General features: G+C 41.8%; 1 protein-coding gene across 1 annotated transcript in view; it reads right to left on the bottom strand.

The window, feature by feature from the left end:
- elavl4 (ELAV like neuron-specific RNA binding protein 4) overlaps window positions 1-24,906 on the bottom strand; it is a 71,097-nt gene extending 46,191 nt beyond the window's left edge. Inside the window, 2 exon segments of the mRNA XM_070908363.1 lie at window positions 24,011-24,151; window positions 24,859-24,906. Of these exon segments, the coding sequence (XP_070764464.1) occupies window positions 24,011-24,151; window positions 24,859-24,906 (189 nt within the window).
- Between the last annotated feature and the right edge of the window lie 235 nt (window positions 24,907-25,141).

The following is a 25,141-nucleotide window of genomic DNA, read 5'->3' as shown; positions in this document are numbered from 1 at the left end:
CAGCTGCAAGTCAACGCAGCGCCATCAGCCCAACAGCAGTCTTCCCTTGAACAGCATCAAATCCCCATCAACAGCTTGCCAGCCTTTGTTCCAGTTCTAGCTGCTGCAGCCAGCATCTCTGCTCCCAGCTCAGTCAAATCAGCAAGATGTCTCTGCTGTGCATTGCTGTCTGTCCTGCTGTAATCCCTGGGTGTGACGGATGGGAGTGATCACTGTCAAGGCCTTCAGCTAGGACATTTTGGTGGATTAAAGAGGCTAAATCATCGTCTCATTCCCTACATGGGATTCGATCCTTAATTAAATGTCATTAATGTGGTTAAAGGTTTTAGTGGAGATGATATCTATCTAACACGTAGGGCCTATTCAGTAAGTATTAACCTTGTTTCTGTGGATGGCAAGCACAAAAGACACATTGTGAATGAGAGAAAAGGAGTAAAAACAAAGCAAGGGAGACAGGAAGAACCCCTGTCTACAGTAGGCCTGCATCATGCCTGTCATTTAACATGACATAGAAGGTTGATCCTTCCCAATAGGGCCCGTTCTTTTTCTCTCTCTGTCTTCCTTTTTCATAAAACAAAAATCATGTTTGCCATGACTATGTTAAGATGTAACCTGGTTACTTGTACTCAACATGACTGCCCTCTGAATAAATATAAGTGACACCGCAACATAGTCTACGGCACTGCAATGACAAAAGAACCCCCTGCACTACTCTAGATTGCATTTCAGGGAATAGCTTGTGTTTCCATACAGTGCTCATTTCCACGTTAGCTGAAGTTGCTTTTAGCGGGGCTGGGACAGAGGACAGAGGACGCAGAAACAGACAGTGAGGCAGGGAGAGCAGGCAGGCTGATCCATCTGAGTCAGCACCATGTGTCATGAGCGAGGACACCACCTCCACAAGTAGCTGGCAGGTGAATGCGGCCACGCACCTGTGCAGACAACCAGCCATTTTAGGGAAGCTGTCTCCTTTCTTTAGCAAAATACACTAAAATACACTAGTCCGTACATAAACAAACGTGCAAAAATGCATACAGATTCACTCATCTCAACTAACCCACTGTACACTATTAATGTGCCCACCTGCATGTATCAGGTCAGAAATAAGCAATTCAGCAGTGTCGTGCTATTGCAACCAACTAGAAAACAACTGTACATTCCTCACTTGCTCAAGCCTATAGACACGCTTTTCCCCATTGTTCCCATAAGGGGTCTCTAAGAATATTTTCCCTGAGCAACAGAATAAGAAACTTGTAAACTGAACTCTGTAATAATTTTCTGTATAATTCACAGGAGTTCTAATTAAAACTGGTTTGAGGCTGGAAGTGGTAACATTGGCTTTGTTGAACAGGTATTTAAAAAGCTATAAACAGCCTGGAGGTATACGATAAGAACAAAACCTACAGCACTGCACTTACACCGAGAACAAGGCAGAGAGACGAACGCTGGCCCGGCTGCTAAGCAGAGGCAGAGCTCTTCCTAATCTAATCACTGTTTCCCCCATCGGCTGCATCTCAGACACAGCCTGCTTGTGTGTGTGTGTGTGTGTGTGTGTGTGTGTAAGTGTGTAAGTGTGTAAGTGTGTGCGTGTCTGCCTTGCAGCCAAGGCATAGACCTAAATCACATAGACACCAACCGACCGTTGTATTCGAGAATTCATTCCACAGCCTTGGGTACTGAGTGAGGGTGTGGCTGAGTGCATGTCAGTGTGTGTATATGTTTGTGTGTACGCGTGTGCCTAGCTAATCTGGTTATTGATTCAGCTCTGTACCGGAGCTCATATAATCAAATAGCTGCAAGGGAAAAGGACAGCCGTCTGTCATCTGTCTTAATGAGTCAACCATTTGATGGAGGCAATGAATAACTCGTTTACTACATCGCTGATAGACAGACACACTAAAATGTTTATATCTATCCTGGCAAATCTCTTGGCGACCTTCTTCCTATACTTTTAACACATTATTTCATTTGTATTTTCATAAAACAAAAGGTATCCAGCACTTTTTGGTGCTCGGTACAGTTCTAAGCCTGGTGTCATTTGAATATTCAGCGACATTAATCACCATGTAAAACAGATTTCTTTGTGCTCCCCTTTTTGAATATGCTGTCCTTGCAATAGCCAAGCTATTTCAGTCACTTTCTAAATGCTATAAAGTTGCTTTGTACTCGTCATTACACAATCAATTTGGAGTTTGACTTGAGAATTTATAGTCAGACCATCTTCTGTGAAAATCTAATTTCAGTGTAACTTGATGTGAGAGTGGTGCAATTTAGAAATGGCTTCTGCTGCAGCAGGCAGAGAGAAGAGTGAGACACAAAAGTCTAAATGTATACCGGCACAGCTAACAGACGAGGCCCGCGGCACACCAGCTACACCATTAAGTGTGGCGTGCATTCAAACGAGCAGATTAATCCCCCCTACTGCTATACAGTGCAGAGTAATTGAAAATGCCCACAGGAGACTATCTTTGCTCGTATACTGCGTGTATGTGCCAGGAAGCCAACATATAGAAGGCGGTGGCTGATTGCCATAGAAAAATCTGCAACAGCGTTTTAGTCTGACAGCATGTGCCGGAGAGCCGTGCAGCCGTGAGATAGCGCACATCTATCTCTCTACTGTTCCCATTTTCTCTCTCGCTTTCTTTTCTGTTTCTGACTTTTTCTCTCTCTACCTCCCAATATTAACTTGACAGGTGCTGTTCATGCCTGCTGCTGACGCTGATCAGTCTCGATAAGCATCGGATGTCACATTCCCCCCATTTCCATCTAGTTATGCTGCGTAGGAAGGACAGCATTCCTGTCGATTGGAAGGAAATATGCATTGGATGTGAGAATCCATATTTCTGTTGGGACAAAAACCTCCATTATCAGAATTACTATCTCAAACTGTGGCCTGATAACTGCCAGTGGGTGTAGCTGGTTGGCTACCTCTGGTATCACGAACGTGCTACGTCAAAACTGCAAAAAACAAACCTCTGACTGACAAGAGAAAATAGTCAGGTATTATCTACCTCCCTCCCTGCACTTCTCTAATAAATCACGAGAAGATAGCTTTTCCTTTTTAGATGAAGACTGTCAAAGATTATGATCTTTAAGTACAGCGGCCCTGATCTTTATGAGTCACTGCCTGCAACTGATTTGTAGATGGACCTTCCGTATCCCCTCACCTGCGTCTGTGGGATTTTCCAGTGTTTTGGTATACTGCACAGAGCAAGATCAGCCTTTTGTGTCCCTGTATTGGTGTTGCTATTGATGAGATAAGACAGGCTAGCGGCTGTCGTGTGGGATGCTGTGTTTGTAGGCCCTAATGTGTCTATTACCAACCACAATGGTGCCATTTTGTGGCATGTTCAGTTGCATGTTCAATCTATAATTCATCTGGCTACAAAAATATATAAATGTTTAATATGTCAGAGGCGGTGAGGCCTGTCGAAACCGTGACCTTGAAACGTCCTTTAAACATCACACGGCAACAGCGCTGGGGCCAGTTAAGCTGCCAAAGCCAAACAACAGGCAACGTACACACACGCTCGCTCGCTCGCTCTCTCTCTCTCACACACACACACACACACACACACACACAGCCTGTCTGCCTGCTGATGCTTTCTGCTGCTTTCTGTTCCCTTTTTTCCTGGGATGCAAAATGCAGATGAGACGAGTCAGCCGCTTGTGCACAGTCTCAGGAGAAACTGCCACTCAAATCCAAACATCTGTATGAATACCAAAACACACAGGGTACAGTGGAGGATGAGAGGAAGAGAGGGAGGAAGGAAGGGAGAGAGAGACAGAAGACGAGGGAGAGAGAGGATCGAGAAAGAATGAGCCGTAAAGTAGCTAAGAAAGCCAGTGTTCCTCTCTCCTTCTGTATCTTTGACTGAACAAAGAGCTATATACACATGAATACCTCTTTCCTCCCACTGTATTTTCCATCGGGATATTTATTCTGAAAAGCAGCGATGCACAACAAGGGCTCGGTCCTGTGTTTGCTAGTGGGCTGAGGCGCTAACACTCCCCAGCTGATTATGTGTCTGTCTGTAGCAGTTTGAGCTGCTGCCAAAGGAATTAGGTCTAGTATTCGTGAATGCTGCTCCCCTCACAGCAGAATGCCTTGCCATGCCTCTCAGATTTCTAGCTTTTTAAAAAGAGAGGGGAAAAAAAACATTTTAAATAAATGAAGGAAATCACTGTGGAAGCCTATTAAATTTTCAACGTGACCGTTTTGTGAGTCTTCATGTGTGTTTAGGCTTCACACAAAAGGAATATTTAAAAACCAAAGCGTGCTAATTGGGACAGAGATTGTTACAGCAGCTTCTTATTCAAACAGGCTTTTGGCTCATTAACTGCTTCCATCCAGCTTTTGTTTAAAGGAAAGTGGAAAAGACATTCAAAGACAATAAAATATTTTGCGATATTTATACAGACACTGTACCACCAAAATAGTGATAGACTGCATAATGTACACACACAAAATATGCCAAAGCAATGGCAAAACCTATTACCTCAGGTGTAAGGGTAAAAAGAAAATATCATTGCATCAGCTATGTATTTATGTAGTGTCATGTCACACACAAATCTAATCTTTACTTTGTGATAGCAGCTATATTTTCAACCACCAGTCAATTCTTATCATATTATTATTATGGAGTATATACATATTTTGCATGATAATAACTCACTTATTTCTCTTAAAATAGAGTATTATTGTGGATCAAACTTTCCCTTATACGTAGCTGCAAATTGAGGGGTGCCCTTCAAGGGAAATTACATTTTTTGGGGGTACACTCATCATACTGTTGTGAGTTTCCACAAAATAAAGAAAAAACTTCAGTAGAGTCTTGCAGGAGTTCCCCAGTTGTGCTTGAAAAGATCCAACCAAACAAATGTAATCCAACTAAATGCCTTTGACTCATATCTCTGGCTAACACATCACTATCACCTCTGCCTAAAGAACGCCACTCGACACCTCATTACGATCTGGGGTCAAAGTTTATGCAGTAAACATGTAATCACAGCTGACTGACTGCTGTCTATTTGTCTCCGCTCTGACTGATTCTTTTGTGCACGCCTGACTGCTGACTGGCAATGCCATTTAAAAGCTAAAGAGGGGACACACACACACACATTAGCCATTTAATATATGTGTACCCACATACATATTAATTAACAACTACGCACATGAACCATACTGCGAATACAAAGACACAATGTGACCATTCAACATTTCATCATTCTGTAGTTAATTACTGTGGATGTGATGAACTGCAGCGTAACCTCTGAATGTTCATATGAAACACGAAGCATAAGACTGCTAAAGGTCCTCTAGTGTTTATGTCTTGTCCCTCTACAAAGTAATAGAAGACATTCTTATTCTACATGCTGAGAAACAATGAAACTCACAACACGCATTATTTACTTCCACCAAAATGTATGTTTTCTGCTGCTCAGTAAAACAATCACAAACTATCAAATTAGCCATTACACTCTTTCTACAAGCAAATAAGCATGAAGTAAAAGTAAAAGTAAGTAAAAACAGGATGCTCAGATTTTGTTATTCTGTGATGAATATCTCAACAGAGCACTGGTCTGGGTGGTCTGCCTCTGTTTATTAGCTGTTAGTTTTAGGTCCCAAATGGTCCTGGGATGATCTAGTTTTTTGAGCAATTTATTTGACAGCAGCTAAATGTTATACGTTTAGAGTGAGTTGAAAGTGAGAGGAGGAACAGTCTCAGCTTCTATACTAATTATGGTACATTTCTACAGTTTTTATTCTTTTATATTCATGACTGTGGATAATCAGAAACGTAAAATATCTGTTAATTAAGCTTAAATTCCTCTATCATGCTAACACTAAGAGCAGTCTGTTATTTATACTAGCACCATGCAAAACAATTAAATGTCTGTTTATCTACATACATGATGTGACACACCCACCTGCAGGAAATCCTAGAGAGCTAATGTTTGAGCATAGAAACGCAGGAAAGAAGATTAAGAGGCAATTGTGCCTGTGTCTTAACCACTTCTCCTTCTCTCTCTCTCTATCTATTTGCTTTGTGTTTAATCAGGCTCCTGTTAACCATGTCACTCTGCATTTAGACACACGTCAGTCGCCCCTCTGATATACACACTCCCTCACTCACAAACACACAGAGCCGATGACACAGACATACAAAACGCAGCACAGGCTATCGGGTAATTTAATTGATGAAGTAATGCTTCTTCATTGTCCCGTTACTTTTACTGTCGTTTTTATGTGTTAGCTCATCGTCCATCATTTCTTACTTGATGCCTGAGAATCACCGTTATTGTTCCTCAGACCTATAATCACCCCAGGACTACATATCCAAGCACCTGTTCTTATCTTATGTTTCTTTGATCTTCAGTTACATTTAAATCACTAAGCACACACTCCGGTCGGTGCACTGTAGCTAATAAATCCATCACGCACCCCACCCTATTAGCATTGATGTGTAACCTTGGAGCTCATGGTGTTCTGCCTGAGGGTAATGGAGCCACTGTATGTTTGTGAGTATCTGTGTGTGTGTGTGTGTGAGTATGTGTATGTGTGTGAATTGATGGCCTGTCTCTAGCCCAGGTCCCCCACTGGTTCCCATCAGAAGGCTTCATGGTGCACACTCATATCTAATACCTCCAATACTGATGAACATTCGACTTTTTCACTCCCTCTCTCACTGTTCCTTTTCATTCTCCTTTCATGTGCATTTCTTTCACCCTCTGTACATAATAACACTAGCCCTATCTGTATATATAGTATAAAGAATATACACTCTTTCTCTGCGTTCACGCCCGTCTTCTTACATCTTCAGTCATGTGTCCCTGCTAGGCCTCTATCTATGTGCATACACTAGACTGCTAGCCGTGAGTGTCCAGGGAGACAGCATACCAGCTAGCGTCACTATAGTCACCAAACAGGGGAGTCGCCTTCGTCTCAATTAGCATTTTGATTGCATCCAATGGAAAGAAGCCAGCACGCAAACAATCAAACATTTACTTGCTGACAAATAAATAATGCTTCCACTGTTGTTCATGCAAATACAAAAGTGAGTCAGTCCACTTTGTGGATGGTAAGAGAACCATTTTGAAGACAGATGGATGCATTGAGAATACAAAATAATGGTACTGACTCTGTAGTCAGAATGGTGACGCAGTATCGCTAATTAAATAAAACTCTTGTTTAATCTGAATGATGAAAACGTCAGGAGGGAGAAATATGGCCTCAAGTTTTGTTTGTCAGTCTTTCACTCTGTCGCTTGGATGTGATAAATGAATAAATACACGGATGCAAAGTTAAAGTGAGTCTCAGGAAGCTGAGCAAAGCAGATGACTTGCATAGTTTATAATGATGTCTCTCATGCCGATACCCATTCACACAGCCAAACAAGTAATTGAGAAAACACAGGCATATTCACACACACTCATATGAGCAATGGGCTTACAACTTAGAGAATGCACAGCTTTACAATCTATTGTAATCCAGGCATGCGTGTAACACCAACACACCTACTCCATCTTTTTCCAGCTCTGGCACAACACATGGACAACACAAACTCGCACTGTGTACACAAGTAGCATGACGGATAACATGTCCACTCATATAATTCAGAAGGACTACTTTGCATACATGAATATGAAATATACAAAAGTCCAGTTTCCCTACCATCTTACAGTACATTCAGCATCAGCAATGTGCATTCCATCTCCGCTGCAGTACTATACGCAGGTAAATATTTGAGAGTGGTGCAAAGGAAGCAAAAGGGGGGGACACCTACAGCCTTGGTTTCAACATAAAATGGGTGCTGTTCCCCGATTTAACCCCTCTCTCCCTCTCTTCCTCTCCCCATCTTTCCTTACCTCTACTCCTGCCTCCACACCTCTCCTATTAGTATGGTATCTGGCTCCGTCCCTCCATCTGTCTCCCTCTATTTCTCATCCTGCCCACAAACCATGTCAGTCTAACCCCCTGCTGTAATCCTTCTTCCCTGTAAGAGGGAACTTCACATTCTGCACAACAAATACTTCAATAGTAGAGTACAATACATACTGACTGTGGGTGATAGTATATCTACAACTACAACCTGCTCTCGCCACTGTAGGTTGCCCAAAATGAAATGATGGTTAACAATATACCATGGAGTATAGTGGCATGCTGCCTGTAGCCTTCTTCCTTACCATCTTAAACCCATTCCACTCCATTTGGGAGACGCCGGCCGTTGTCTCACGCTCTCTCTCTCTCCTCACTCAACAGCTACAGCAACGCCTCAGCAAAGAAAATCCCCTACACACTCTTACTCTCTTCCTGTCTCAGTCTCCTGTGACACTGTCTCCTGATTTTTCACTCTGCCTCTCTTCGCTGTTTCTGCCTTAGTCTTAGCGGCGAGCAGAGAGCAGCATACTAGAGGGCGTACGGAGCAAGCATCGCCTTCTTCCACTGATGCTGAGAGGAGAATGGTGAGCCTGGATGAGAGAGTGCTGGGCTGCAGCAAGCCTCCCCTCCCACCCTCCCTCCTTCCCACAGCCACCCGCCCAGTCGCCTGCTCAGCTGGAAGGTCAGAGCCCGCCCACTCCCCCCCCCCCAACCTCTCTTTTAGAGTCTGTGATTGGCTTCTTGGCTTGCCTGTCAGCCCTTGGCCTCACCTCCCCCTCCTTCAGTGTTAACACCTTCGCTCTCCGGCTGGCTCTGAGCCCTAGTCGGCACACGCCAGCCTCAGCCTGGTTTGGCAGAGAAAAGGCTTTCTGAATCCCAGCAAAGCAATCAATCGCTGCTGAGGTCTGTGCTTGAGTGAGCCGGGCAGAGCAGCGCGGAGCAGAGCTCTAGGAGAGTGATTGCAGCCTCAGGCACTATGGTAATAGGATGCCTGCGCAGCACTGTGTATATAAATTAGCTATTACTGGGTGCATGTTAAAATCCCCTGTACATTTACATGGCTGTGTATACAGACTATCTCATTCCCTCTTACTCTTTCCATTACCCACAAACACACACACACTTTTACACACACATACAGGACTGTCTTACAGCTTTGTCTTACAAAATAATGATTGAGGTATTTCAGGAATTGTGGATCAGACCTCTCTCTCTACTATACTACAACAAAAGCTACTAGGCCTACATCGTTTCCAAATAAAAACAGAATGTGACCAAAATAGTCTGCTATGTTGATGACTCATAATTCGCATTATGTTGGGGATCAAATGTAATGTCAGAACAGATGCAAGCACACAAACGCTCGGGCAGTCGGCACACACCTGTCCATACAGGTGTAGCCTATAAATGCCATACAGTTAACTCTGTATTAAATCATTTATCTGTAGGCCTAGTAAATGAAAAAAAGAAAGGCGTTACATAGAAAGCGGCTGTCAATATGTATGCTGTAGGCAAAACAAATCAGTACGGCGCTACCTGTCTGTCTGCTGCGGCACGCAATATGGTTAAATTAAAATAAAGCTGGCTGCAGAATGAAGGCACAATACAGGAACAAACGGGTACGACAGAAAAAACTGTGCCCTACGATATCTACTCACCATGACCATTCTTGTGTCAAGCTGTTACGGGGTGTTAACGGACGGTAACGGTAGTCTCGGCGGACAAACTGTAAAAGCCGGTGAAGTCTGCGAGGAGAATCGGATGGAGTAGCGGCAGCGTGCTGGAGAGGATGAATGAACCGACGTGGTGGTGTAGTGAGTGTAGCGGAGCCAAAAACTAAACAGAGCGAAGCCGTGGGTGTGGAGGATCTGCAGCTGTGTCCCGTGCGAGAGGAAACAAACACTATCGCTCAGTAAAAAAAAAACTAAAACAAAACAACGCGGCGAGAAGAGAGAATCCACTCAAAGGGGAAGATTCAGAGAAGACACCCCTCTACCTTTTCCCCCAAAAGCCGTTTATGGAACGTCCAGTCACCTCGCGCGCGGTCTCCCATTGGCTGGGGAGGTGCCGACGGGGCGGTGCGCTCGCTCGCAGATGCGAGTGGAGGAGGCAGGCTAGTGTGGTCCACGACGTGGGGAGCAGGGAAGCATCATGCGCAAAGGTAGCTGCAGTTATGACTTTATGTTCGTGACTGCACGTAATTGTCCCGCACCTGACTGTTAATAATTATGCATACAGTCAGCCTACGCTTTAACTTGTGCACGTAGTTTGTAGCCGCCGTCATATACGCCTCTTCTTTTGTCATTAAGCACTTATAGAAAATAGGTTATCTGCATTGTTGCTGCAGTGTTTGAGTGTATACTCCCTGTTGTTATGCCATGTGTGGACCTCTCTTCTCTTTCCTCAACAAAAACCCCACCAGGCTCGGTGCTTCTCAGGGGTCCTAATCTCACACAGCCCAAAAAAATGCTGATTTCAAAGCAGTTGCTCCTTTTTAGAATTTTGTTATCTGTAATATGCACCATAAGTAACAAGAGTAATTACTGACTATTTAATCAGATGCTACTATCAAATTAGGGCTTACATATCCCTTATTATATTATAATCCTCACCACAGTTTAAAAATAATAAATCTTTATAAAAAGCAAATTCTCTATGCCCAGCAGCAAACCTGCCTCACGTTGATTTTGTCCAGCTGGCCCCTATCTCTGGTAGACAAGAAGAGGGAGCTCTTGCTTCCTTTAACACCATTACCTGGCAGGTACTTGGCTGTACCTTCACACCTATACATTTACGCACACACACACACACACACACACACACACACACACACACATACACTCAGAATGCACATAATGAAACGCATGTTGGCCCACACCATACTAGATAAGCACACAGAAGCAAATCCATGTGCATGGACACATGCGCACACAAAATATACACACATGTATACACTGTCTCAGAAATGCTTTGACACATTCAAGTACCTTATGCCGCAGATATAAACATGCAGCCTCATGTAACTGACTTTTTAACAAATGCTCTTACGCTGGTAATATCTGAGATCAAAACATCATCAGTTTCCCATCACATGATCATACCGCTTCCTTTGTGTTCAACACAGCAATAAGAGACAGTCAGCAAGTCAGCTCTTATTCACATGCTGGTTTGTTTCAATTAGCATTCAGCTGTGTGAGGCCTAACAGAGCTAATGTAACTAGTGGACATCCATTAAGCTCAAAGAGATTTCTCTGTTCCAACCACCTCAAGACCTGTCCTGATACAGGATCACACTTTATTTTGATAATCCATTGGCAAGATAATGTGCCACTAAAAGGTTTTACAAAATATTTATAATGATGTGAAAGCCAATAGATATGAAATTCCTGGTTAAAGTTACAGGTTTGGATTGCATTTTTTATTAAAAATAGAGTCATGGTTCGTTACATGATCTGTAGATGAACAAATCTAACAAGCAGAGCTGAAACAATTAGTTGATTACAAGATCTGAAGTAGTCTGTCAACAGCAAATTAATCCACAACCATTCTGATCATTGGTTCCAGCATCTCAAATGTGAATTTTTTATTTTCTTTGGGTTTTAGATTGTTGGTCAGACAAACCAATTTAAACATGTCACCTTGGGAATTGTGATGGGCACTTAGCAGACTGACATTTTATAGAATCAGAATCAGAAATACTTTCCTGATGCCCGGGGGGAAATTACACAGTGTTAGAATAAATGATTAATTCAATAATAATGAAATAAAAAAGATAGATTAATCAATACTGAAATTAATTGTTAGCTGCAGCCCTTCTGGCAAGTTATACTTTATAAAACATTTACGGTACTTTTTGTCACCTCATAGCAGTTTAGCATAGCAGCAAAGTGATATTCACTTCTCCAGTATGAATAGTTTGAGCTAAACGATGCCCTCTGTAACTCACTCACACTGTGAACAATGTATGATATACTAAACAGCATGCACCACATACGTATCTATGTGTATTTCTACAAATGTGAATTGTCATTTTCAACCACACACTCAAGTAGCTATATGAAGGAACTCCCAAATGACCACACTGAAAAAATACTGCTCGGAAAGAGGAAAAACAGGAAGAAGGCAAAGTGTTAGGAATAATAAGGCCAGTTCTGGCAGACAAAGAGGGAGCAGTGAACTAAAGCTCCCCAGTCTCCCCACTTCACCCCTGACCTCTCCACCTGTCTGGTTAGCTACAGCTAGCTAGCTAGCCTAGCAGAACCATGTGCCTGACATACTAATGAGAATCCTCACTACACCTTCAATTAAGCCTTAGCAGTACTGAGGTGCACACACACACACACACACACACACACACACACACACACACACACACACACACAGGGGAAGATGGGCTGAACAGGCTCACTATTGTTTCAGATAGAATAGAATATGCTGGCACTCGCAGTCTGGAGATTTGTACCGATCACACTGTATATAACACAACAGAGGGAGAGTAATGTAGAATGAAACACAAAGAAAATGGATTAAAATAGAAGTGCATCTTTGTCTATTTTCCTTTTATGTGCCTCCGTATCTTTTCTGTCAAAGAGCAGAAAGAAGCAAAATTTGCAGCTGAATAGTACAGGCAACAAACCCACAGTTTCCTGTCCATCTTTTATCCTCCTGCTCTGACCTTTGAATTTAATAAAGGCTTTGAGTTGGACCTGGGTAAAAAACATTCTCCACCTCACTGCCTCTAATATTCTCCTCCCAACCATGTTTTTATTGTTGCTTTTTAATACCATACAGTAAAGAATGGAAAGTCAGATCCATGGCGACGACTGAATCACAAACCACATCTCTGTTTTTTGTCTCTGTATGCAGTCAACTTTTAACTGTTGATGTTTTAGAGGAAGTAAAATGTAGGGTGATCGTTTTCTTATTTCATAAAGGACAGTTGTTTTCTCCCTCTGTAATATGATCCAAACAGCCTTTTCTCTAAATGATAATATGATTTGAAAGTGAAAATAGTCTCTCACAGTTGACTTGCTCGGCGTGTCATTTCACTAAATTGCTCTACAGGACCATGGTTTTATAAAGCAATGAAAGTGACTGCCACTACTCAGTAAATTAGCTATAAACACAATCTGCAGTGTGTTGTGTTATGGAGTGTGTGTGTCCGTGTGCAGTTATGATATACAGACACATACCAAAGCCATGTCCTAGTTAAGGGTACACACTGTGCATTAAAATATTGCGCATGGACAGATGGAGGGAGCGATGGAGATATTCTATCAAGGGCATCCATGCTGAGACACTTTACAGTCTGGATGTTAGAGATATTGCAGTGTAGCTTATTATCTTGTGGATTTGGCATTTCCCTACTTAGAGTTTATGTCTGCCTGTGAATAAAATGCAATAAAGCATTGAGTAATTGAAAAAATGTCAAAGAAGTAATTAAACGTAATGACTAAAAAAGACTACTCTTTCTTAATGACATTCCAATTTCGTCAGACTTTGCAAAAAAAGCGCATTGCGTTGATTGGATGCATTATTTGGCCTTTTAGATGATGACTGATGCTAAATAGTTTTTGAGGGGGTAAATGATATTTCTTTCCTCGTGTAAAGTTTTGAAAGTTAAAAAGCTTTTGTGGCTTTAACCCAGGAGGGCCAGCCATACTGTCAGCAATGTGAAACCCCATCTCACTGATTGGCTCTGGCTCACATCCATAAACACACACACACACACACACACACACACACACACACACACACTCATGGACAGCTGAATCCATACACACACAAACACAGTGCATGCACAGGCAAACGTACCTGCCGCCACACACAGACAAAAACACACAACATTTTGGTTCATGGAGTGCGTCACAGTCTGAAACTGTGACTCTGCTGGAAGCTTTAAGGGCTGGACCCAGAAGTGTGCTTCAGTCTGGGCTTCCAGCCTGCTAATTTGAAAAAGCAGAGAGCTGGCTAATTGTCATGAACTCCTCCTGCCCTCCATTCTGCCCTGCTTCTCCACCCTAAACTCCTCCTTGTCACAGACCCTAATGAATTAACTACAGGCTGGTGTTGTCCTTCTTACTCTCTCTTACTCATTCGACATTGCTATATCTCTGCCACGCCCTGAAAAGTAAAAGAAAAAAGTTTGTTTTTCTTGAATCTCCAGGCTTAAACAATTGAATATACTGGTGGCACAGTACTGTACAAGCACAATACACCCTGGAAGCAGCCAACACATAGTATTCTGATAACAAGTGTGAAAGAGCAGGCAGAGAATAGCGTGCACAGTATAGCAGGTTTGAATATGCAGTGTGCAGACAGTGATAATTGTGGGTGCTCTCGGTTTGAGCCTTGTTAACTGTCAGACGCAGTGTTTCAACACCTGTCTTATGTTTCACTCTGCATAATAAGACTTCTATTTAAAGGAGGAGAAGTGAAGATGCCAGCAGAGGTGTTACCTCAAAGTGCTGGAAGAAAATACCTTGATTATTAACAAGAGAAGGTAAAACTTTTGCAGAAAAACTGATCCTCGCAATTTCAAGTCAGGTTCAGAGCAAACTAATGCAACCTAGGTGATAAGACAGAAAACACAATCTAAAACGGAATCATCCCTGTTACACTGTATGGCAACAACACTGTAACTGACCATGAAAACAGTATTTTAACAGAGCTACGGAGAAGAACGCAATACTTATCAGGCCCGGTTGATTTCAATTCAAACTATCACAGCAGTCTGTGCAGTAAAACAGCCTAATATATTTAATAGCCCAGAACACTCTCCTCAGTATGCTGCGGATTACTTAGGCTCTTTTTGATTTGCCCTTGAAGGATAGATTTAGTTGCTCTATTGAAGTTCTGGCAGTAGCAGCATCTTGCTATGCTACTCAGACTGATGATCGCCTCTTTCCTGGCAGGTGTCCACCCTCTGCCGGTAACAATCAACAAATGAGAATCACAGCCTTCAACTTGCCCGTCTCCCTGCCCAGCGACAAACTCAGCAACACTGAATCCCAGACACCAGACAGCTATTAACACAATGCGGCTGTATGCGGACAACAATGGGCGGTTTGGATTCAGTTGACTTTCTTTATTTGCTTTCAGTGTTAAGACCAGGAGCTTTACTTTCATGAATCAATGGCGCACACGGTGTGGATACTGATTTTTGATAATTTCATGGTCAGAGGCACACAGTGCACCTACATTGCTGTTGTACGTTTTAATCAAATCACCTCTTTTCTTTTTCTTCAAAAGCAGGGCGCTCTGTGCCATGGTGCTCTGACAATTTAGTAATAGAGGGGAGCATTTGAGGGTAGTTCTGCCACAAAAGCTGCTACAAAGAGGAAACTGGTGTCCTTAAGCAGGAGGAGCAGAATCACTTCGATGGCACCTTATTTAAACCACAGAGAGCAATTTATGTTAAATTATCTTGGGAGGACAGTCAAGTTCACAGCCAGTCAGTGAGACAAACAGTGAATGGGTTCAGATGAGAAGAAAAGTCTGAGTACGCTGAAAGGAAATCCCAATTCACTGGAACAAAGACTTGCCAACATGGAACCCTAGAAGGCGTTTAGAGAACACAAACCATCGCCTACAATGATAAAATTCTTCAACTTGCTGTTACAAACAAAGACATCAAGCATATCTCTCACATTTTATCTCTAAATCATATTCTGAAAATATGTACTTTGAATTTGTAATAAAATCTGTCTTTTCATAGTTGGTGGTGGTTAATGGTTAATGGTTAAAGCGGCTAACTTATCTAAAGTCCTAAATTTAGGCAACAAAATCTAATAATTTTCTCATAATTTTAAAGCCATGGATGTTCATTCATACAAACTAATTAAAAGGTGAAAACATGTTGAGATCATGACTGACAATGCAACATTAATTACTGAGTCACAGCTCAATGCTTTGAGATCGGTGCTCCTGGTGTTGACTGAATACAAAACTGACATTTTGCTTTAGAAAATCTTTCTTGGAAAAACTGACAACTAAATCCAACTTTGTCCAGCCATTCTAAAACTGTGTGAAAGTGGATCCCTAAATGTCATATGTTATACTTAAATATAAACTATATTAAATAGAAGTATTTTGGTAAAAAATGTTACTAATCTAGTTGAAGCTTTCCTCCTACATCCTCTTCCCTCTGTGTCAGTGGGCATGATACACAGTCAGCTTAACCCCTGCCTGTGTCACTCTCCCCGGTAGAGACTCCTCAGATCAGAAATGAATTCTTCATGCTGATCCCGGAACAAGGCTGTGCTGCATTTGTCACAGCCACTTTCTTCCACTTTAACTCAAAGCTGTTTGGTATGGCTGGAGCTTTGCAGACTGCAGAGATGTGACAGGGGGCTGTTTGAAAGCTCAGGCTGAACGCTCTGTCTCTATCTGTGGAATAGGGAGCGAACGCTTGTTCAGTCGCTATGTAAAGTCTGTAGAAACGCACTCCTCTTTTGTAGGTTTAATTCTAAATAACGTTTAGATAACTGTTTTTATTAATTGCTGTTTTCTTTTAGAGAAGACAGCAGAACACATTCAAGAAAGCATTTGATTCACACATTAAAATGTAAAAAATTTAAGGTATCTTGTTTCACTCCTTTCTATCAAGCAAACACATTGATGTTTTTTTTTGTTATTATTTTTATGGAAGAGATAATGGTGGGTCTTTGGGGCTGTAGCCTAACACAAATGAGAGAAGGTTTGTGGAGGTGCCCAGAGAGGCTTAGCTATGCATTGGCTGTTGAGTCTGGCATGTGTTCTGGCACTGAGAGTGTATTCTCAACAGGACTCTGGTGGATTAGTGTCCATTTGGACAACAGAGTGGTCCGCAGCTTGGGGTGACATTCAACTTCGGCAGGCCAGCAGCTCACACACTGATCGTGAAGTTTAGTCTTGCCGTTAATTGTCATTCATGTATAGTAAATGTAATGGCATCTAATTGTTATAATTTAGTTAGTTTTTAATAGTTTCTTGAGTCTCAAAGATGGGCTTGATGATTAGCATAGCAAAAGGTGTTCTCCTGTCTTCTAGTCTAAACCGGATGACTCTGTATGTGTGAAATGAAGTGGTGGCCATTCTGCAGTGTGGTGGGTCAGTGGATCATGGGGTATAGTGGTGGGCTTTGGGGCTTTGGAGACGGCAGCCCGTTTTGCGTTTGATCCCGGTCGGGGTACATCCATGCTCACAGGGTGACTGCTGTGGTCCATCTGGTAGAGGCTTTAATCACAAACCCCCCCCCCCCCCCACTTACACACACACACACACACACACACACACACACACCATAGTAACACAAAGAGCACACAGAGCTTCTCACTTGAGATTCTTGCTCACTTTAAGATGTTTTTACTTCCATTATTTATTTGAGTAGTTTCTGCAGTCATCTCTCTGCAGAAATGAGTCCTGTTTTCTACTTTTACAGAATCTCCTACTCAGACCTCAGGTGGGAAAAAACCCCACCTGCAATCTGTAATGATGTTTAAAACCTCATCAAAAAGCTCACGCTGTCAGATCTCCAAAAATGGCGGCACTACGGCTTTTGATAAGGAATAACCTTTTAGAAATGAGACGCATCCAGAGTCCTTCACAGGGCTGGCCTACGGTACTGTGGACCAAAACATGCCCAGGCTGCACAAATCCAGCTCTCCAAATGTCACTTCATGCTTAACCGCCCTTTCTCATGCTTGAAGAAAAGCAAGTGGGCAATGAACAACAAGAAAAACTCCGCCGGGTTTCAGTTTAAATGCCTACATGCTTGGAGACATGTTTCAATTATTTTGCTGAAACATTTAGCTGTTTTAAGAGAAAGATATTCTTTAATCATTTTCCATGATGAAAATAACAACACATTGTGTACAAAAGGTATAAGTCATGTTCTATTTATAATGTTACATTAAATTAAGCCAAGGTAGATGAATGTAATGATACAAACAAAGAGGTAAATGACAATATTTAGCAAGTGCTTTACAAAATATGTCTGTATTCCTGTAAATTAGCTCACTTCACAGCCACTAATGTACAGCTCAAGACAAACTCCATAAACCGTTTAAACCTGAATGCTGCTGTTAGAATACATTTATTATTAAAGGGAGTAAAAGGTTAGCAGATAATGATGATGCTGTTGTTGCATCTCCCTGGGTTGTGTAGAGGAACCACTTACTGTTAGCCTCCACTTGGACATAAATAACTGTAGTATTTTCATCAATTTCCAATATATTTATATATCTTGATTTAGCTTGCCCTTCATGAACAGCTGTCTTACTTAAGCTAATCAATTGAAAAAAAGCTATCACACATTTAAAACTACTTTTTTTCAGTACATACTGTATACACGGGACACCTCCCAGTGTAGCCGACGGCTAGCTACTGTAACTTGAATGGTCACTCCTCCTCGGCACTAATGCACAAGTCAGCCATACATCATTTATTCATGGTGACAGCAGATACTTTGCCTCATCCCCGGCAATTAGCGAATCAATAAAAACGCATTGGCTTTGAAACTATCAATTCTGAGAGGACAAAAAATAGTGTTGTTCATCAACATGCCAGGATCCCAGACGCAGATCATCACTCAAGTATCGGCAGCGTTAGTCAGCTCAGCAACAACAGGCGCTGAGCAGTCAACAACAAGGCACATTTCCTCACATCGCTGCTCATAAAATGACTGCCAGATAATGCCTGGTCGGGAGTCCTCACCTACAAAGTGGGTGTCTGTTCCATATAATATCTCAAATTGGGGTCTACAAAGGGCACAATCTGTAAATGTCATTTTTTGGAAAAAAACGATTAAATGTTATTTTCGTCAGAAGATTTTATTTGCGTTATGTATCTGTGCCTATTGTGATGGAGACGACTGAGCTGAAGCCATGTGAGCGAGATTATCACAGACGCAGACAGGTCAGTAAAGGGCTTGCACTGGCTAATACCTCTTTTGTCAAAGTTTATTCTGTAGGCTGACATATCTACAGAACGATTTGAGATCACTGTCAGTTTTATAATTAATTCAGTAAATCTGCACGATCCAATACTCACCTCAGGCTGCTCTTTATGTCGACCTAACGTGACATTAGATTTAGCCAAAACTATGACTTCACTGTCAAACAGCAGCTGAGGCGTTTTTGTGTTTTTCCATAGTAATTGTTGGTGTTTATTTGCAAATAACAAAATACGAAGAACAAATTTGAAAACACAATATTTCTTTCTCACCAGTCTTGTCTGTTTCATTATTCTCTCTCTATTTATCTTTTTAAGCCGAATGAAATAACTGCAACTGGATGTGAAAACATTGTCCGAGAGAGGCAACAAATTTGTCTCTGAAATTAAATGCTTTCCTCTACCACGCAAAAGAGCAGCCTTGGGATTTTTCTTTTGAATTAAAGAAGAAAAATGAACAGCAGGAAGTGAGATTATTTTGTTTATTCAACCTATTGAACTGTATAAAATGTAGCCACTGACTGGAGGTAAATCCCCAGTAGAATTCACTGGCCCACCACAGATATATAATCCACTACATAAACTGTGATAATTATGTGTGAGGTTTACACAATAGTGTTTTCTATTTTTCCATTTTTTATTACCTCAAGGCCCCTGTCTGAATTTTCTAGGACATAAATATTATTAGTATATTTGACATTATCATTGGAGACAGTGTCTTTAAAGAAACCTGTATTTCATTTAACAGATTATAATAGAAAACAACAGCCTGTTTTATTGTGTGTTTACAAACATTATCATTATTAGAAAACTTGAATAGCTTAGATTTAGTAATGTTAATCCGTGTGTTAAAAGACCTGTCAATCAGTGTGGGAATAATAGAATCTTTCTACTTTGGTTTTTGGTGTTGGGGGCGACCCTTTTGTTTACATTTGGATTACGGGTTCTGCTCTTCGCCCCATCTATATAATAATTACTCAGTGTTTGTTTGTTCAAGTGACATGATCAGTGTTCTACTCAAAAACACTGGGCCCTGCCACTGCCATTATATAGGTGAAATTACAGATCATTACTTCCAGGTCAAAGTACCTACACACAGAAAGGTGACCTTTGGTTGGGCGTGGGCGCTCGTGTTGCTGCAGCAGGCTATTCTGTTCTTAGACTACTGTTTATGGATCACATCCGCATCTCCAGCCTTTTATATGTCTCACCTACAGATTCGATGGGTGTGAAAACTAGGTAATGATCAAAAACATGGTAACATGTGATGAAATGCACAGGAAAAGGCATCCTGCGGACATGCTACATTGCTGGGTTGGGTGTGCACAAAAAAAACCTCCATAGAGAGACAGTGAGGAGAACGAGAGAGAGAGGGTTCACTTAGCTTTACAGTGTGTGTGTGTGTGTGTGTGTGTGTGTGTGTGTATGTGTGTGTGTCTGCATGAGCCTGCAGACACCTGCTCCATTCTGCAGTGATGGCTCCCAGCGGGACACAGGCTCAGCTGCTGATCTCTAGGCCCTCCCTGCAGCACTGGTGGCCAGCAAATACACACACACACACACACACACACACACACACACACACACACACACACACACACACACACACACACACACACAGAGCTCTTCCAACAAATCTGAACCCTTCAGGACCCCCTCGCAGTGTCTCTCAGCCTCTCTGTGTTCCCCGTAACTGACACACCACATGTGCTCATATCAAGTGCAACATGACATGATGTACACACACGCACAAAGCAGCACAGTCTGTGTTCATATGATGTTGCATGTAAATTCTATGACACGCTGCGGTCCGCTCCAGTCTGATATATGCTATAGGGATGATATGGCTGAATAGCATGGCTTTTTTTTCTACAACCCTACAGCTAAAAAGCTTTACTGAACACTGCACTACATCACATCCATATCTCATCCATCTGTGATGCTGTGATTACAGTTAAAAAGGAAAAGGATAAAATGATATAAAGGATATTTTGGGCTTTTTTTGTTTGCACTTATTTTCATATACTTTTAAATAGTATTAAATAGTAAGACAGTTATTTGCTTTTGTCTTTTTGGAAGATAACTTAATGGTTCATGTTAGTAAAATATAATGCAACAACCACGTTTGTCAGTCCTGCATTAATCAACCACCATTGTACTTGTGGCATGACACATGACATTGTGTCATTGTCGATGTTGTATTTTGCACATATCCCCATCTCTCTGTTTCTCTCACTATGAGCGTCTTTTTCCCTCTGTGGCGTCGTGCGGCAGGGTTGTGGAGCATAAATGAACTAATTTCCTGGATATAGAGAACACTGCAATCAAGGAGAAAGGAAGTGCATCAAGCGGCAGATGGAAGAAGCTAATCATTGTTATGAAACAGAGATGACCTCTAACTATTTCCTGGCTGCTAATATACCGTAGCAACACACGTTTGCCAGTTTCTGTGCCATGTACCCCCCTCACTCAGTCTTCCTCCTTTGCCTGTTTGTTGTTGTGGTGATGATGAACCTCTTCAGGCAGGTCTGAAATGCAACCTTCTTTTTTTATGTTGAAACATAAAAGATTGGAGTTGTCAAACAAAGCCTAGTGTCACATAGAGAACGGCAGCTGCCTGCAGTGGGTAATCAGTGGAGCTTTCTACAAATTAACAGCATTCAGCTCTGAAGCACGGCGCACTGCAGGTTTTTAGATGTGGGCTTTGAAAATTAGATCTCAGTGACTGAAATACGGAATAATTTGCAATTCAGTTTTTGCTCACGTTTTTTTAAAATTTCTGCCCGCTTTGTGTCAGGTGACATGGCTGCGATTGCCTGGTCATCCTAACGCTGTTGACTAATACTGCAGACTCTCATTTTGAACAGAAGAATGTCAGTCTAAATTTCATTAATTGCATGCTGAATCTCTCCTCTGTGTGCCTGGGGTCTGATGGGTTCACAATTCAATTCTTTGAATGCTCTTTTAAACGCACTATCCTACAGCTTGAAAGATGAATGACTGAGAACATGCACACACAGAGACATAAGACATGTAACACAAACACACAAACACACACACACACACACAAATGCTGTAAACAAACACACAGTGTTGCCAGGGGAAGTAATGGTAAACTTTGCTGCAGCGAGGCGTGTGGTGTGTTGGAGTACGAAACCATTTAGCTATTTATTCATTTATCAACGCACTCATTTAATGCAGTGGTGCAGTATAGTGTCTTAATTTCGAATGGTAATCTTAAAAACAGTTACAGTGGTTTATAGACAAAATAACTATGTTTTATAAAACAACAAATTTACTCCATTTTTGATATGTAGGTAGCAATGCTTTGCTCCCGGTAAAGAACTGTATTTCCGTTTGATATAACTGAGGTAACAAATTGCGATGCTGCTTTTGAAGCTTTACACACCAGAGCCACCAGAATCTTCCAGCACATTTATCTAATGTATGCAAATGATCTTGCTGTGCTTAATGACGGCACCATTAATCACTATAACGATGGTCTTTTTTAACCAGGGTAATCATGCGCACGCACACATACACACACACGCACGCACATTTTCAAATGCATACACAAGCATATGCGCTTACACAGGCGCACTCGCCCCCACACACACACACATGCAGGAAATGCCTCATCACCAGCAACACATTGATGACAAATGCGCAAAATCACAAAAATACAGCATTACCAAACCATTTTACCAGAAATGTAACTACGCATGATGAGGACCTCATAGTCACTCAGTTACCAATAACAATGTTTTGAATTCATTTTGTCTTGTTACTTGTTTTTCTCCTTACTTCATTTACACTCATTTATTTATAAATTCAATGTAATTTGCATCTAGTCATCTGGTCATCTGGCTAATCACCTCAAATTCTGTTATTCCATCTAATTAGATGCCGATAAGATGCATCAAAATATGTTAACACGTCAATCATATTTATATAATAAATTCAGCTAATTAGTTCCACTGGTTTCAACAAATAATTTATGGTCCAGCAGCTTTATGCAAACAGCAGATAACGCTGTTTGTGAGTCTAAATGGGCAGTGGAAAACAGTAATTTTTTTGCGCTGTATAATAACAACAAAACACTGGACAGACGTCTTTGAACTCGTGTAAGAATTCAAAGCAAAAACTGAAAAAACATTTTTGAAGCCCAACTCCTCACGGACGTATTTCACCGCTTATCCTTGCTGTGCATTTGCATACAGTTGACGGAAACCCCTGGGTACAGTCAGCAGCATGACAGTGGGTTATGAAGGCTTCCGGGAGGCTCTGGGGTGTGGATCTGAGCCAGTTTGAAGGGGAGCCGAACCAATGAAGAGCCCACAGCGGATTAGACACCCACAGCTTCATGTCGCTTTAATGCGGCGAGTCAGGGATTTTCTTACAACGTTTTTGCCTAAACTCTCAGGGTTTTCTCATGCCCCTTTTTCTCTCTCATTCCCTTCCCCTTGAAGTAATCTTTTCTCTGTTAATGGCAGAGTAATGTTGTCTCCAGTGCAAAATATCCCATCTATCTACAGCGTTCCTGCTTCCTCTGCTAAAGTGACTCGTCAGATGTTTACTGGAATTGAATTCAATTTATAGTTAAGATCAAATGTCATTTGAAATCTGTCATCTTACACAACTCCAAAAGGGCGATGAAGAAAATAATCTTTCCTTTTCAAGGACGTTACATAAAGTTCAGAATGGTAGAATTGTAGGTGTACTGCTAATGCCTATTTATTGATTCACTATGAAAGTTAATTCACCATCAAGGAGCAAATACAAACATTAAATGCAAACACTGCAGACGCTAACAGACTTCACAAAATACAACAAACATAAAATATATTACCCACATAAACACACACTCACACATGCATGCACACACAAACACCTCAAATTCCCTTGATAACAGTCTGACTGGCAGAGGCTAAAGACAGAGTAGGCGTCTGTAATTGAACAAACATAACAATGTAAATATTTACTAATAATATCCATTGGGGATACAGGCAGAATCCCATAACTGATTTGCTCTCTTTCTGCCCTTTTGCTCTTTTCCTCACTCACACGCACAACACACACAGATTCACACACACCAACTACCACTCTCTTCTTTTTTTCCCTGTTTCTTTTCTTGGTATTCTGCTTGCCTGTGTTCATTAAAGAGATGGAGATATATTGGTCTGTCTATCCTCTTACCAGGGGTGACCTGTAGCCCATCTGGGCTGGCGATGACAGGAGATCCCTGGGAAATAGCGGCGAGTGCGTCTCGGGGACGGAGCCCACGCCACTGGCTGCTAGTCCCGAGAGCTGCCCGTACCTCGCCATCATCTTGAGACGCTGCTCACAGAACACACACACTCATACATAGACACAGGAGGAGAGGGGAGGAGAGAGAGAGAGAGAGAGAGAGAGAGAGAGAGAGAGAGAGAGAGAGAGAGGAAAAGAGAGAGAGGGAAGGGGTGTGAGAGAAGGGAAGGAGAACAGATAACAGCAGGTAGGAAGGACGGTGAGAATGGTAAAGGACAGAAGAGGGAGTCGGAGGGTTGGGGGGGGGGGGGACATGAAGAAAGAGGAGGTAGAGGGGGATTACAGAACACTTTGCTCTCACACAAATGCATGTGTGAACACACACATACAAGCATACATACTGTACGTGCACATGAAGGCACACATACAATTTTAGCCCCAGGTGGGCAATTTCACAAGCAAGCCTATGCTGGATGGGTTTGATAGCTACCTTGGTTTTGCTACAATAGGGGAATATAAAGTCTAGGCACTAGCTCTCCATTTACTATTACAAGCCAGGATGAGTGTGAGAAGCGTAGCAGTCCCTTTTTCTCCATACCGACTATCATGCCAGGGAAATATAATAATAAACTGCTGCTGTTATCAATCATCCCCTCTGTCTTCTGGCTATGAGCATACACAAGTGTACAGACAGGTACACTCACACACGGACATACAATAACACACATGACAGAATGGTTGGCAGCAGACATACACAGGTGAGGTGTGGAGAAAGAAGCAAATCCAAATCTCTTTACCTCATTGCTCAACAAAGCGGCGTTGAGTGTTCGGCTTATTTCGAACATGTTCAGATTCGGTGCTTTTTTTGTTCGTTCTGTCCTTTTATTTTCAGATTCTCTTCAGTTCTTTGCTCCCCGTTTTCTTCTTCTCTACGGTTGGGAGTCAGTCCCGGGAACACAAAAAAAGGAAGAAAGAAAAAATGAAATCAATTGAAAAAAGAGGGGGATAAAAAAAAAAAAAAGATCCTCTTTAATTTTCAGATTTTGGAGTTGTGATTTTTCGGTGCTCTATTTTGTTCTC

Source organism: Enoplosus armatus, chromosome 7 (genome assembly GCF_043641665.1).
Source record: "Enoplosus armatus isolate fEnoArm2 chromosome 7, fEnoArm2.hap1, whole genome shotgun sequence".
NCBI lineage: Eukaryota > Metazoa > Chordata > Actinopteri > Centrarchiformes > Enoplosidae > Enoplosus > Enoplosus armatus.
The sequence above is the reverse complement of the archived record's forward strand: the minus strand, read 5'-3'. Positions and strand labels throughout refer to the sequence as shown.